Consider the following 17,103-nt stretch of genomic DNA (forward strand, 5'->3'; position numbering starts at 1 on the left):
GATCATGTGGTACCACATATTGCCGAGAAGGAAACAACAAAGGAGATGTGGGATGCCTTGAAGACATTGTACCAACATACTTCCGTGCAGAGGAAGATGCTCCTAGAGAATCAGCTAAGGGCATACCAGATGCAGAAGGGAGAGCAGATAGATGTCTTCCTCAGTCGCTTGAAGGAGATCTGTGACCAGCTAACTTCCATAGGGGCCACGTCAGATGAGGAATTGATGGTGAGGACCGCACTGAACGCAATTTCTGAGGATTGGGAGGTATTTGTCTAGAGCATACTGGGTAGGACGAGTCTTCCAGATTGGGAAGAATTGTGGGTGGCTCTTCGTCAAGAAGAGATCAGACGGCGAACCAAGGCGGGGAGTAGCGGAAAAGGGGTCAAGATCAAGGAGGAGGAAGAAGAGGATATGGCTCTAACATCTGCAGGAAAGCAGGAGAAGAGGAAGAAGAAGGACCTCTCTAATGTCAAGTGCTTCTATTGTGGGGAACTGGGTCATTTTGCGAACCAGTGTCCTAGGAAGAATACCAATGGAGACGCTTCAGACTCGAAGGGAGCGCCTACAAAGGCGGAGAAAGAAGTCGAGGAGGACGATTGTGCCATGAGTGCTCATGTGCCACTTGAGAAGAAGTGGGGAGACATCGAGTTGTAGTTCGGACGACTACAAGCAATGAGGAGCATGATCCTTCAAGTACCCAACCTCTTGGATTATACCTTGCTACGGGCGCCCCGCAGAGGAGTAGCAAGATTGACGGATGTAGGTAGAGAAAGATGCGGATGAAGCAGCAGAGAGTGCAAAAACGCAGGAGTCCTCGGATAACACAAGGCTAGCAGGCTGCAACAGTGCGAGAGGCACAGGAGTGTTGCACTAGCGCAAGATGGTACAAAGAGGTGTGCAACAGTGCGAGATGCAGGGAGTTGTTGCAGCAGTGCAGAGGTCAGTAGAGGGAGCACATGTTGTTGGACTTTCTAAGTTTGACACGTTAGAAACCCTTCATATACTTACTGATTTATTCCTACCTACTTGTTTTGTTAATTAACAAGTTATTTACCATGTAAATACTGAAAATAAATACAAGTACATGATCAACACTTTACAGATCATCAACTAAAGGAACGGAAACAAGCACACAAGTGACATTGTTGTTTTTGGACTAATGTCCCCCAAAAAACCCAATGCGGGAAAACTGGTGCAGCTATCTGAGGGTTTGATTTATTAAACAATTTCAGAATACAATCTGGGTGCCAAATCCAACTCATCCAACAAAGAAATCTTGGCAGTAGTACCTCTCTACTCGAAAGCAAATATTCTGGTTGAAACCTCGGATAAACACTCTGGCAGTTCCACAGCACCAATCTGCCCCACGAAACCCCACGTCAGCCTCTAGGGACTGCGTCAGCTCTCTCTGGTCCAGTGTTAGCCAGGCGTCACTCTGGCTTGGCCTGCATTAGCCTCTGGAGGCACTGCTTCAGTCCTCTAGCCCTTTGTGTCACTCATGCTGGCCCTCTTAGGCACTGTGCAGCTCCTGGCTGCCTCTGCGTGAGCCCTGGTTAGCTCTGCGTGAACCCTTGGCTAGCTCTGCGTCCCTCTCTCTGGCTACTACGCTGATCCTCCCGGTGCTATCTCTGCCTCTCTGCTTCTGTATTCACTGCCTCTCAGCTGCAATTCTGATCACTCTCTCAACTTTCTCAGCAAACCCAGCCCCAGAAAGTCGAAATCTTGATCTCTTGGTGTGTTTTCCAAGTGACCCTCAAGCCTCCTCTTACACTTTTCCTGTTGACAAATCAACAACCGAGATTAAGTCCCTAATCAACGGCTAAGATTAGATCTGGCTTGATCCATGTCTTTTGGACCATTCTAACACAATTTTATATTAATATACATTAATATTTTATTTTCACTAAGTTTAGACTTAGGGGCTCCATTAAAAATATTAATTATTTTAATATCTCCCAAACTATTTAGAATCTGCCGAAAGCCTTTCTGGGTATTGGAGATCTCATGTGCCTTAGCCTCTCCACCAATTTTCGTGGCTAGAGCACATCCGATGCTACCCCAAATTAACACTCCCTCTTAGCGAGGACTGTGCTCTAGTAATACTCCTCACTGAGTATCACTTTGATCATCTGGCATCGGTCACTGTGCTGATGCTAGGTCTATTTCCCAACACCCTCTGCACTATTGCATCTTGTACTGCTACCCATGGCCCTTCCACTACCACTGCTGCATCTGTACTGTAACTCCCTCTGCATCTATGCTGCTACCCATGGCCCTGCCACTGCCACTTCTGCATCTACACTGCAAACCCTCTCATCATGCTGCATCATGCTACCCATAGCACTACCACTGCTAACTGTTGCACTCCAACTCAGTTACTGAGAAGTAAGTAATTGATCTCCCAATTCTAACATCTCCGTCAAGCTAGAAACACTCCTGATGCTAAAGCTCCCTCTGTCACTGACAAGTGCTCCCTTTTTGACCTCTGCGCTGCTGCAAGTTGCAACAATTCTGTGCATCTTGCACCATTGCACACCTCTCTGTGCCATCCTGCACTGATACAACACTCTCGTGCCTCTCGCATTGTTGCAGCCTGCTAGCCTCGCGCTGTCCTGGGAATCCTGCACTGTAGCTCCCTCTGTTGCTCCCTCCACATCCGTCTCTACTGACATTGCCAGTACTGCTACCCCTCTTCGGGTTTCCGTAGCAAGGTCTAATCCAAGAGTTTTGGTACCTCAAAGATCCTACCCCTCATCACCTGTAGTCTGCCTGACTACAGCTCGATGTCTCCCCACTTCCGCTCAAGTGGTGTGTGTGCACTCATGGCACACAAAACAGAAAGGATCTTGGCCTTCCAAATGACAAAGTTGGATTCCTCATCCAACCTGTCCTGATCCCTCAGCCCATTCATGGCCATCTCTCTTCTCTTCTTGTTGACTCCTCCGAGTCTCTCTACTTCCTGCCTGGAAGTTCTCTATTTGACTCGTGCTGAGTCTACTTCCCATCCGGAAGTTCTCTGTTCGACTCCCACTGAGTCTACTTCCCGTCTGGAAGTTCTTTGTTCGACTCCTGCTAAGTCTCTCTACTTCCTGCTTGGAAGTTCTTGGTTCGACTCCTGCTGAGTCTCTCCACTTCCCGTCTAGAAGTTCTCGATTTGAATCCTACTGAGTCTCTCTACCTCCCATCTGGAAGTTCTCTTCTAGACTCCCTCTGAGTCTCGATTTCCCACCTGGACATCCTTCTACCAACGTCAAGTTGCCCCTCTCTGATCGTCTGTGCAACAACAACACTGATCCAGATTCCTTGGCTAGAAACCCACCTCGACAGCAACTCTCTCTACCTTGGCCTTGCCCTGTTAGGTATTGTTTTGACTACAGTACCCCACCAGCTCCACTCTGCAACTTACCCACAGACTCCTAGACCCCAACAACCTGAAGGTTAGAGCTCCTAGGCTCTGCGTAATCCCGACACTGGCAAATCAACTTCCTCAGCCAACTACATCAGCCCTCCTGGCTTCTGCGTGGCTCTGCATGAACCTGTCTTTGCCTCCTCAGCCTCTGCACTGCTTCTTCCTGGCTCAATCTTGATGACGCAGGCACTGTGTCACCCCATCATTGCTGCTACTCTGATAGGAACAACTTCTTTCACTCGGGACAGTGGTTTTGTGTTGTTGCTGCTCTGCTCGGCTAATGTCCTCAGTTCTCCTATGATCTGCAACCACGCTCTGATACCATGTTGGAATTTCTAAGTCTGACACATTAGAAACCTTTCATGTACTTTACTGATTTATTCCTACCTACTTGTTCTGTTAATTAACAAGTTATTTACCATGTAAATACTGGAAATAAATACAAGTACATGCTCAACACTTTACAGATCATCAATTGAAGGAAACAGAAACAAGCACACAAATGACACTGTTATTTTTGGACTAGTGTCCCCAGAAAAACCCAATGTTGGAAAACTGGAGCAGCAATCTGAGGGTTTGATTTATTAAGCACTTTCAGAATACAATCTGGGTGTCAAATCTGGCTCACCCAATAGAGAAAAATCTCAGCGGTAGTACCTCTCTACTTGGAAGCAGATATTCCAGTTGAAACCCCGAATACACACTCCGGCAATTCCACAGCTCCAATCTGCCCGACGAAACCCAAGTGTCAGCCTCTAGGGACTACATCAGCTCTCTCTGGCCCTCCTTAGCCCAACGTCACTCTGGCTTGGCTTGCGTCAACCTCTGGAGGCACTGAATCAGTCCTCTAGCTCTCTGCGTCACTCACGCTGGCCCTCTGAGGCACTGCGCAACTCCTGGCTGCCTCTGCGTGAGCCCTGGCTGGATTTGTGTGAACCCTTGGTTGGTTCTGCGTCCCTCTCTCTGGCGACTGCGTTGATCCTCCTAGTGTTATCTCTACCTCTCTGCTTCTGTATTCATTGCCGCTCAGCTGCAACTCTGATCACTCTCTCAACTTTCTCAGCAAACCCAGCCCCAAAAAGTTGAAATCTTGATCTTTTGGTGTGTTCTCCAAGTGACCCTCAAGCCTCCTCTTATACTTTTCTCGTTGACAAATCAACGGTCGAGATTAAATCCCTAATCAACGGCTAAGATTAGATCTGGCTTGATCCATGTCTTTTGGACCATTCTAACACAGTTTTATATTAATACACATTAATATTTTATTTTCCCTAAGTTTAGACTTAAGGACTCCATTAAAAATATTAATTATTTTAATATCTTCCAAACTGTTTAGAATCTGCCCAAACCCTTTCTGGGTATTGGAGATCTCATGTGCCTTAGCCTCTCCACCAAATTTCGTGGCTAGAACACATCCGATGCTACCCCAAATTAACACTTGTTAGCAATAGATAGAGCTTTAGCATCAACAGTGTCTATAGCCTAACAGGGATGTCAGAGTTGGGTGGATCAGTTACTTACTACTTAGTAATTGAGTTCCAGTATGCAGTAGCACGATGCAACATGATGAGAGGGAATGCAATGCAGATGCAGTGCTGGGAAGATGGACTAGTAGCAACACGGATGTAGAGGGAGTTGTCATACGAATGCAGCAATGGTAGTGGGAGGGCCATGGGCAGCAGTACAAGATGCAGCAGTGCAGATGATGTTGGGAAGGAAGGCCTAGCATCAGCACAGAGACCGGTGCCGGATAATCAGTGTGATACTGAGTGTGGAGTATTACTAGAGCACAATCCTCGCTAAGAGGAATGTTGATTTGGGGTAGCATAGGATGTGCTCTAGCCAAGAAAATTGGTGGAGAGGCTAAAGCACATGAGATTTCAAAGACCTAGAAATGGTTTGGACAGATTGTATCCGGTTTTGAAGATATTAAAATAATTAATATTTTTAATGAAGTTTTTAAGTCTAAACTTAGGAAAAATAAAATATTAATTGGTATTAATATAACACTGGGTTAGAAGGTTCCAAAAGTCATGGATCAAGCCAAATCTAATCTTAGCCATTGATCGACCAACAAGAAAAATATAAGAGGAGGTTTGACAGTCAGTTGGAAAACACACCAAAGTGATCAGTCATTCATTTTGCTAGAGTGGGGTTGCTAAGTGTTGTCGCACAGAATGTTTAGGCACCGCGACAACAGCTCAGATCGGGGGCTGTCACCCTGATCCCCAATCTCTCCGTTTACGCTGTCTACCTACAACAAGCTAAGGGGGGTAGACCCTACAAAAATAGAATGAAGGAGAACTAGTTGGAAACCAGCCAATTCAGGAGACACAGAGGAGCGACCAAGTACTTGATTTAGATTTACCAAGATTTATAGGATTTGATTAGATTTTAAGCAATTGATGCCAGTGCCTTATGGAGCCAACTATCTTGCTACGGAATTTAGGACCAAATAATTGATTTGCAACTGCTACTTGGATGAATGATTATCTTATATGAAGTGCAGATACTAAAGCTAATATGAGATGCAAAAATCTTGGTTAATTTTAATTTAATGCCTATCTAAGTTTTAACCCTTCGATCCTGTCTATATTGAGCCTGATTTCGTAGTAATTGGCAGAAATAAGATAAGATGAAGCATATTAAGGTGTGATTAACGATACCTCTCTTGAAAATCTAACATACCCGGTGCCTTCGGCGCTGCAAAGAGCTGTGGCTTTGATGATTGCAAGGTCACCATTTTAAGTACCATTAAAAGCAGGTTTCTCAAACAAAGATGGATGGATACCTATCTCTCTATCGACCAAGCTTATGCTTGGAAGTAAATTTTAGTTATGCAAAACTAACTTAATATGCAAATGCACGAGATGATTAGAAGATAAGATGAAGTTAGATTCAAGGATGAAAAGTTCTTATGTTACAATCTAATTCAGAGTTATATATCAAAGCCCTTAATTATCAAAATGAATGTTCACTTCCATAGACAAAGATTGAAAGATAAACTTCTTAACAATATCACAATTAGACCACAAGCTTATTTCAAATCTTCTAAATTCTTTCAAATGCAATTATAGCTCAAAGAGAACAAAACCGTCTTCACAAATTAATATCAGATGCTCGAAAAATACTCAGTTTATGAAACAAAAGATATGCATTTTATCACAATTCCATGACAGAGTACATAATTTTCAGAAATTAGTTTTTAAGATAGCAGTAAGAAAAACTTTATGACAACAAGAATATGATGATGAAAACAGTAAGCTATCAATGATATCTTTATGCCAAAAACTTCCGGAAATTTTTCCAAACTTGCCCACATGAATTATAAAAAAAATTCAGCCTATTATGATGTGATTTCCATAATTATATCAGATCTGATATACTTATTATAGCCGACAATTAAAACATGAAATAAGCTTAATGATGAATGCCCAACTCAAGAAATTAATGCCTTAATGTATTAGACAACTTAGGAACTGATTTTAGTCTAACCCACATAAAATTTTGCCACTGTTATATTTCAAACGTTAGAAACAAAATTATTCAAAGATAACAGTGACCCATAATGTAGATCTAAGCCATATTTTTTATACACATCAAACATAAATGACTTATTAATGTATTTAGCAATTTCTTTAGTTAATTTCAAACCACTTAGATGTGTTTTTCACCACTATTAGAAAGGTATATGACTGTTGTAACAAACAATGAGGGAAAATATGGCTTAGAGATCACCCCCTTAAGCCCTAGGCCTTAAGATCACCTGCCCAAGTTGCCAAAAAAATTCAATACTTGAAACACAATTGTTTACCAAAATTTCTGTAAAAACCCACCAATGATTAGCTTCAGAAAATTAAATATTCAAATCAGAAATGGAGCAAGGGGAATCTAGGGCCAATGAGAGCTAGCACAGGGCCAATAGAACTAGCGTTGGGCTAGCAGAAGGCAGATCTGAGCTTAGGAGCCCCAAAACTAGAAACCCTTGTTCTGACAAAATTATTTTGCTTCAGATTTTTAGATTTATTGCAAAAGATTTAATGGTTGGCCTTGCAAACAAATTTCTGAGTCCAGATCTAAATATCTCTTTGGATAAAATTTCAAATCTATGCCTGCAAACAATCTTTGAACCCAGATCCTGCCCTCCAGGGTCTAGATCTTGCTCAGATCTGAAGATTTTCTTGGCTAATTTCTCAAATCTATTCCTGCAAACAATCTGAAAATTAAAAACAACAACAAAAAAAAAAACCCAGTACCCTTTACATACAAAAATAGAGAAAATCCCAAAAACCCAAGTGTTAAAATTCAAAATTATGCTACAAAATTTCAAATTTACACAAATAAATAACAGATCTATACAAATAATTTATAGATCTATACAAATAAATAACAGATCTATACAAATAATTAAAAGATCTATTAGATCTAAAGAGTATGACTCCAACTCTACTCCGAGATCTGATAATCTAAAGCTCTTAATAGCCAGATCTATCAAAATTTCCTCAAAATATTTAAAAGATTTTGAAATTTTAGAGAGGTACTAGCCAAAAAACACCCTGCAGAAAAAGATTATCTTTAGATAAATCTTGAGGCTTATATGAAGCAGGTTCTTCAGAAAATATGTGTTGAGAGTTGGCTGGTCCAACCGAGGACTATCCCCAAATGCTCAATGAGAACCTGAGAGATCCTCTGCGAACACTAAATCAACCATCAGATCAAGTAGAGAAATAGAACAATAAAATTCTGAAGAAGAAGAGATACCTGCTACTTCAATCAAAATTAAAAATGTTACCCTAGATCCAACCAACTGAATAAGATACCTGTATTCAGATTATTCTAAGAGAGCTATTGATTGATAGTTTTCACATAATATTAAGCATAAATTAAAAAAATGTTACCATAAATTCATGAAGAGGAACACTACATCATGTTGAAACCCCAAAGACTTTTGTATTAATTTAAAAAAGTATACAAGAGAGCTTGAGAGCTTAGTACACGATTCAAAGATCGGATGAATTGATTGACAAATGACCTCCTATTTAAAGATGAATCCTCCAACGGCTAGTCCGAGTGATCCTCGTCAAAGCAATCTCGATCGTTGATGAGGATCAAAATTTCTTTCAATCTCATCTTTCGAAATTTTAAATTCTTGAGAAAATTCGAATTTTTCAATTAAATGCATTTTAATTAATTAATTCAAAAATTAAATTTTTGAATTAATTTCGTCAAAATTTTGACTTTGACTTAACCCCCAGGGACCAGAGGCTTAAAATTTAGCAAAATAATCAATTTACCTTAGTCCCGGAACCTCTTAAATTTAATTTTTAAGGACCGACGAATTTTTCCTTCGAAGAATTTAAATTTATCTAGGACCTAGAATTAATTAAATTTCTGGCTTAGAATTTTAATTATTTTTTGGTTATAAAATTTAATTAATTAACTTATGAAGGGATAAATTATTTTTCCAACCTCAAGACACTTTACATCATAATTTTCATATTTTTTACATCTCAACGAGGAAAACCCATCTATAAAAGACCCTCACAGACTACCCATTTCTGCGACACAAATATAATCCAACAGACCAAGCAATTTGTAGTAATATAACCTAACCAAATAGTCAGGATTATTTACATAGACTCGATCTAGAACACTAGGACTTGTCTAAGATCCCAGTGACAAAATACATTTCGGCTTTGGGGTAAGGCTGAAAGAAAACTATGCCGACCATTCGAGAATGTATCGGTGAGACAAAAAACCTTTCGGAATGTAGATCATCACTAGAAAAGTAGGTTTACATAGGAAATTACATACACGACATGGATCTGCTGAGATTATTTACATTATACACATGCAGAATGGGTTTACATTATAATATCATAATCAGGTTGATAATGATAGCTGAACAACATGGACACGTCGATCAGGCGCTATCCCTTTTGCGAAAAAAGGGGGTGTACTGCTACGGGCCGTTGACACGTAGTGGTCAACACTAAGCAAAGTTGAATCAGTGATCAGCAGCAAGGGGCAGTGAGTACGAGGCAGAGAGGCAAGGGCAATACTGGGAGACCAACAAAGAAGTGGAGAGAGCTAGAGCAGCAGTCAGTCCAGGCTACGCAGAGCCTAGCAGAGGCAACGCAAAGCCTAAAGAGACTGCGTCATCCATGCAGAGGGTAGAGGGAGTGATGCAGAGGCTCCTAAAGGCAGCGCAATGCCTCAAAGGGCTGACACAGAGAGTCCTGGGGCTGACGCAGGTTAGCAAGAGGCTGACACAGACGCCAGAAGGGCCAATGCTGAGCTTCAGTTGTGCCAGAGAGGGTTTCGGGGGGCAGGTTTTCTAAATACCTGTTTCTGGATATAGAGGTATTGTTGCCGTATATTTTTTTGTATCGGGTGAGTCGGTTTAGGCACCCAATTGTACTCAGATAAACTACGTAATAATATAACCCTCTGAATAGCTGCACTGGTTTTCCCGCATTGGGTTTTTCTAGGGAGATTGGTCCAAAAATAACGGTGACACTTGTGTTCTTGTTTTCTTTCAGTTGATGATTTGTAAATGTTGATACTGTACTTGTGTTTATTTTCAGTATTTACATGGTAAATAACTTGTTAAGTAATTAAACAAGTAGGTGAAATAAACCAAATAGTACAGGAAGAATTTGTAACGGGTTAGACTTAGAAATTTCAATAGAGAGCATATCAATGGATTTCATTATCGAGCTGCCCACAGTCCATGGCAAAGACTACATCTCTGTAGTGGTGGACAGCTTGACGAAGTACGCTCACTTCTTTGCCATACCAGCTCGGTACTCGGCCTCACAGGTGGACAAATTGTTTCTCAGGGAGGTGTTTCGGCTACATGGTCTCCCAAAGACCATCGTCAGTGACTGGGACAACAGGTTCATGGGTGGATTTTGGCAGGAGCTATTCCAATTGGTGGGTACTGAGCTCACCCCCAGTACCAGTTACCACCCTCCAAAGGATGGGAAGACAGAAACAGTGCACAAGTAGTTGGAGGGCTAATTGTGTAACTATGTGACAGGGCAACATAGAACGTGGGTACGATGGTTACACTTGAGTGAATACTGCTACAACACTACGCATCACATGTCTATAGGTATGTCATCATTCCGAGCTCTGTATGGTTATGATGCATTATCTTTTGCTGACATTATGTTTGGAGATAGCAAGGCCCCAAGGGCCAAAGACTGGATACAGGAGAGCCAAGATATCTTGAGGGCTCTGAAGAACAACCTGCAAATGGCCCAAAATCAACAGAAGGTTTATACAGACAGGGGCACAGTGGAGAGGGAGTTCGAAGTAGGGGGCTTGGTATTTTTGAGGCTCCAACCATAAAGGCAGTCTATGCTCAAGAAAATGGGGGCCAAGAAGCCCAAACCTCGCTTCTATGGGCCTTTTTGTGTCACTCAGAGGGTGGGGGGAGTAGCATATGAGCTGGAGCTACCCCCGAGGAGTTGGGTGCGCAACATTTTTCACATCTTGCCTAAAGAAGGCACTGGGACAACAGGTTACAGCTGCTACAGAGCTACCCCCTATGGACAATGAAGGGCAATTAGTGTTAGAACCAGAGGCCATTTTGGACACCAAGGAGAGACATCTACATAACAAGGTCATCAAGGAGTTTTTGATTTGATGGAGGAATCTACCAGATGAGGATGCCACCTAGGAGCGGGAACAAATACTACAAAATCTTTCTTTGCAGTTGCTTGAGGACAAGCAACGCTTTGGCAGGGAGGTCTGTGATATTCCTACTTAGTGTTTCACTAAGTAAATATCAAATTTTGCTCAATTTTGGTGTATCATATTGTTTCACTTAGGAGAAGTGGGCTTAGGGGACACACATTTGATTTTTGGCCTGAGAAGCACCCCAACATTAGAGTTCGATGGAAAAATTGCGACTTTGGTTGAATGAAGGGCATAGTTTTAAAAACCGCTCAGAAAAACCGGTAACCGGTCAAACCGGCCGGTTAGCTAGCTGGCTGGTCCGAACCGGCCTAAAAACCCGGTCAGACCCTTCATTTGCCCGATTTTTGGCCCTAACCGGTGAAAACCGGCCGGTTTAGGACAAAATCGGCCGGTTTTGTCCTAAACCGGCCGGTTTTAGGCACAACCACCATAAAGTTAAAAAAAACATGTTTTTGACTGTGTTTGAGGGGTTTTGGGGGGGGGGCTAAGGGTGTTTCAACCCTAACAATGTTGGAAATTAATGGTAATGTTAAATTCTTAAAGTAAAAGTGACATTTCCTTTAATTTTCATTTTCATCCTTTTACTTAAATTTTTAACATTACCATGAAATGACTTAGGATGTTTGAGAGTGGTTTCGACCTCATTGGATTTCATATGGAGAAACTAGAATTTTAGATTTCACTCAAAATTCAGCAGACTTAATGGTTTTCAGGATTTCATGGTTTGGGGGTAAACAATAAATGCAATTAGAGCTCCAAATGATAAGAAAAACTCCTGATCTAGATCCCATTGTGTTGGACGATATTGATCCAACATCAGAATGGGTGGAGGAGACTGAAGAACCTGTGTTTGAGGCTGATTTTGATATTGACATGGCTTTGGCGGGGGATGAAGCAGATTATGTGGTGGCATCAGAACCAGGATCAATAGCGGCATCAAGGAAAGGCAAGGAACCAATGGAAGGCACTAGTCATGCAGGTTGACAAACTCGTGCTTCCATTAGGTCCACTTCTATTGTCATTGGTGGCATTGATACTGAGGTTGCAGATCAGGCTGAGGCATCCTCAGACTCTGAACCAGATGATGTCTATGTAGCTCCTGATGATGATCTTGTGTCTACTACTAGTAGTGGTAATGAACTTGATGATTGATCATGTGTATACTGTAGACTTGTAGTAGGCCAATGGCCTCATAGTTTGCAGCAATGTTTTTGGACTTTATAGGCCATTTAGAGCCTCATTTGTTATGTATTTTGCTATTTTGTTGATGATATGTATTGCACTCGGTGCCATTTTGATGTATTCACCTTTACATGGTATATAAATGAGCAAACTTTGCATATTTTGTCTCTATTGGCTTGGAATCATGGTTTTACATCTTAAAAATAGTTTTGTTTCATTAAAAATTGATTATTTAATGTATTTTTTTAAAACCGGTTCGTTTAGACCAAACCAGTGCCGGTTAGACCGGTTCCGGTCGGTAAACCGGTTCATTAGGTGGACCGGTCCAGTCACCGGTTCCGGTTTTAAAAACATTGATGAAGGGGAAACCACAAGGGGATTTCGGCCCACATGGAGAGTACGCTCTCAATGGAGCGAAATTGGCGAGGGAAATTCGATGTGGGTCCACATGGGCAACCTTGGAGGAAAATCGACAAAAGGAAGGAGGGGCTCCCATTTTTCTCATCATCTATCATTTTTTGAATTTGTCTTTTGACATAGCATGATAGCACGCTTGAACAGTGAGCCCAGTCTGCATGTGCTCTTCAGCACACCGAGTGTTTCCAAGAGGAAATCCCAATGTTTGCTTTGATGGACTTCGAGTGCCAGCCCAAGGAGGGAGTTCTACTTCATCCCAATTCGTACCAGCAACAGTGAGTCGAGTTACAACAGTAGGGAGAGTTACAATAGCGTAGGGACTGTGCAATCTTATTTAGAGACACTCCGGGAAGTTGAGGAGTGAGGGGAGATTATGGAGGAATCTTGGAGGGAAGGCTTGGGGAGCCTTCTAACATGGTTTGCAGAAATTTTTGGAGCATTCAATAGCAAAATCTTCAGGTGGGTCGATTTTCCCAGCAGGAGAGCCAGCCAAGAGGGTCGAATTTCCGGGGTCAAACTTTGGCAAAACCTTTCAAGGGTTATTCTGGGTTTCTTGAGTAGAGTCTGGGATTAATTTCCTAGAATTTTCTGAGCAGTGGAGAGGGTTATAACAACAAATCATTTTAGGCAGCAACACATTTATGGGCATCTACAAAGTAGCATTTGGGCCGAATTAGCAACAAACTAGAGGAGGGTGATTCATTGATCATTTTGGGCTTTTGCTAGCTTGCCTATAGCAAGCCCAGGTGCACTCATTCCAACACCTTGTACATCTCTTTCCATTAATAAAATGAGTACACATTGCAGTTTGGATGCAAATTCATGCTCTAATTGTTTGTTTTGATTTCATGGCGTGTTTGTCTATTTTGCTTTGCATATTTGCTGTTAATTTTCCCTTAGGGATATTACAGAATTTCAGTCACAAAATTCTAACTAGCAGCCAAAAATCTCTACTTTGATTTTAATGTAGTCAAACCAAGAACTTCTCCTGGAAAAGAGTCCCACAGCCCAGACAAAACTGACCCCGAAATTTGCACTGCTCCTAAATTCCTGGACCTGAAACTCCAACCTATAACTTGGTCTATTCCTGCCTCCCTCTTCCTCAAAATTAGTAAGCCTAAGCTTCAGTCCTCCAAGAATTGTGTGCTTCTTCCTGCATGAGATTCAAGCCTATAGTGAGGACTCCTTGTTGTGAGTTAGCTATCTCAGCCTCCCTTTTGCTTCAACAATATCTCCTCTTCTCCTTGTTCTCCTCCAACAAATGCTCATGAAGAATGAGAGCTTCAACTATTTTCTCGCTTTTTAGCTTCATTAAGATAGGAGACCCCAAAACCTTTTGATCAAGGGCTGGGATTACATCTCGACCCTCTAAATAAATGGTGGAGATCTTCCCCTCACTTGACCCCCTTTTCATGTGGTCTCCCTCATTAATGATCTCCCTAGTCACTTTAATGTAGTTTTTGTACTTTGTACTTCTTTTTCTCGACATAAAGTCAACTTACAAACATAAAATGACTTTAATATTGAAAATCACATAGTACATATGTTAAAATTGGCAACTAGGGCCAAACTCCATTAGGTCATCTTATTTATGGCAACTAATATTTTTCTTGGATCCCTCTCATTGAGAGGTGTAGGATTGATCTAAAGGTCATCTGATTCTGATAAGTATTCATGGAGTTATGAATTTATTTGTGTTATAAGATAATTTGTCAAGGTCAGCCAGCAACCAAATAAACCCCACATGTGCTCAACATTTTAGTATAAAAGGAGATGACTTGAGAGTCATTTCTCACACACACTTCTATCTTGATTTCTCTCTCCACTTGTCTTGGGTTTTAGTGAAAGAGAAATCTAGGAGTGGAAGCCCTAGATGTTGGAAAATATGCAGCCCTAGACGCAGATGGAAGGCAGCCCTAGACGCAGACTAAAGGGTGCCTTAACGCAGACCTAAAGGCTACCCTAAACACTGGTCTAATCCAGCCCTAAACGCTGATCTAATTCAGCCCTAATGCAATCAAGTTTATGGTCTGTAGTGAGGGCTTGTTGTAGGTGACAGCGTGGTAAGGGTTGTTCCAAGTGCATAATGTTGGGCAGATTAGGCCAAGGAACAACTGTGTGGACAATGGAGTCATAGCCGCAATATAAGGGGTCAAAGGAATAGCGTGGAGGCTGCCCTAGACAATGTAAAGGGGCTGAAGGGACAATGTGACCTTAGCTGCAATATGAAGGAGCTGAAGGGATAGTGTGGCCTTAACCACAGTCAAACAAGGCCTAAAGAAATAGTGCAGGTATGGAGGGTTATCCCCTTGGGGAACCACAATCTTTAGAAGGCTTCATTGCTGATTTGTATGGAAGATAAGAGCTATAGGGTGATGCCCTATCCAGTGATGCAGTGTAGTAGTGTAGCGTGGTGAAACAACACATGGCAACAAGGTTAATGGTGCTACAAACTAGTGCAGCAAAGTAAATATACCGCTGGGCTACATGGTGCTGGCAAGATGCATGAACAGCAGGCTACATGGTGTTGCAAAGTCACATAGGGCAACAGCAAGGTATAGCAACTATGTTGGGACAACAGTACTAATAGGACAACAAGGTGACATAGTGTTGTTAACATGCACGGGACAATAAGGACATAGTGTTGCTAACATGCATGGGACAACAAGGTGACATGGCGCTGCTAAGACACATGGACAATAGCCAGGTATGCTAAGACATATGGGACAATTGCAAGGTATGGCAAGGCAAAGTGAGACAACAGCTGTGACATGGCAGAAGGCACATGGTACAGCAACAAGCATGGACAACATGACTACCATGGACAGAATGGATAGCAGTGGCAAGCATGGTGCTGCAAGCACATCAGACATGCAGTATGACAACATGGTTCAAACATGGCACATGGGACAGCAGTGCAACATAAGCTGCAGCAGTCATGAGGTCCAGCATTGTGATGATGGGTGCAGCATGTTGCAACACGGTGAGGTGCAGCATGATGATGAGATGCAACACAATGAGAGGTGAAGGAGTCACATTGGAGAATCAGTTGAAGCAACATGTCTTCAACTGATCTCATGTATCATCTTCCTAGAGATGATCTATGCTCTTATCTAGAAAAGTCAAAGTGTTATTTTGTTGTAAATGTACTATCTCTCTCTCTCTCTCTCTCTCTCTCTCTCTCTCTCTCTCTCTGTTGAACTATTGAAGAACATAAAAGAAGAATTGATCAAGGGTTTCCCCACATTGGGGTTTGTCCTTAGCTAGCGCCACATCTTGTGTCCTCTTGTCTTGGCTTACCTTCTACGATTTATGTTTATGTTCTATCTGCAATTTACTTTAACGCTGATGTGATTGCTAATCTGGAAAAGATATTGAGCTAAAAATGAAAATTGAAATAAATTGCTCTAAGCATAGAACATACCTAAAATTAACAACATAGTACCTCATAAAGTGACTTTATAACAAGAATTTAATCAAACTAATAATGCCAATAGCTAAAAAGGTGTTATAAAGTGTTTTCCTAGGAAAAAAGTGCAAATGCACTAGAAAACATCTCCTTCGTACCCTTTTCTTCAACATAGTGATGTCTGATGGTTGGACAACTAGGACGGCCAAGAGCCTCCCTAATTTCTTGGTACCAAAGGGAACAACGTTTATTAAATTTATTGATGTATCTACACATATTAAAGATGTCATATTGTTGTGTGAATAATTGGATGAGTTCATCCATGATATAGGTGGGTAACATGTTGTGCAAGTCACAACAGATAATGTTGCTAATGATTCATATCTAGTGGGTAAGTCAAAATTATACAATGGAACTTAAAATGAATTCTATCGAAGAAAAATTTAGTCCTCAAAATTTTCGACCTCAAGTATCTATGTTATTTATGCAAGTTTAGTTGGTTTATAACCATAGTCACCTAGTTCGTGTTTGTGTTTGAATTCGACAACAATATAATTCGTAAAAAGTTCATATATATATAATTTTTAAATTAAATAATTCTATAACTATACCTCTATTATATCTTATATATTTATTATATAATTTTAAATTAATTTATAACTTTAAAGAATTACACGGCAGGTCACTAATATAAATATTTTATTTCCAATAAAAAATAGATGATCTAAATCTCCCTGTTCCACTTCCATCCCTGAACTCGAAAGGATATTCTATTGTTGTCTATGCTTTCTAATGATGTGATGTGGCTTGCCATAAATTGGGGATGCTCCTCCATTTTAATGAGTTTAATCAAGACGACTCACATCACTACATTACAATCCAGCAGAAATTGAAACTTGAGAAATTTACGGTAGAAAGGGTGTACTGCTTGACCAACTTTTACTCGTAAAAAATATGTACCTTGTGCTCGACCCCA

The 17,103-nt window shown here is 41.3% G+C and overlaps 1 protein-coding gene across 15 annotated transcripts in view; it reads right to left on the bottom strand.

The window, feature by feature from the left end:
* Positions 1 to 17,103, bottom strand: part of LOC149263928 (serine/threonine-protein kinase TOR-like) — a 489,849-nt gene that overhangs the window by 32,171 nt on the left and 440,575 nt on the right. The window contains exon 56 of one of the 15 annotated variants that reach the window (XM_089426937.1): positions 7,964 to 8,101. The exons of 13 other annotated variants lie outside the window; for them this stretch is intronic. In XM_089426937.1, the coding sequence (XP_089283063.1) occupies positions 8,065 to 8,101 (37 nt within the window). In that variant the 3' untranslated portion in view covers positions 7,964 to 8,064. Of the gene's footprint in view, positions 1 to 7,963; positions 8,102 to 17,103 lie in introns of those variants that run through there. One more of the 15 variants, XM_089426879.1, reaches the window with a different exon arrangement.

Source organism: Pinus tabuliformis, chromosome 6 (assembly GCF_031772625.1).
Source record: "Pinus tabuliformis cultivar Carrire ecotype Pingquan chromosome 6, CPIR1, whole genome shotgun sequence".
NCBI classification, from domain to species: Eukaryota; Viridiplantae; Streptophyta; class Pinopsida; order Pinales; family Pinaceae; genus Pinus; species Pinus tabuliformis.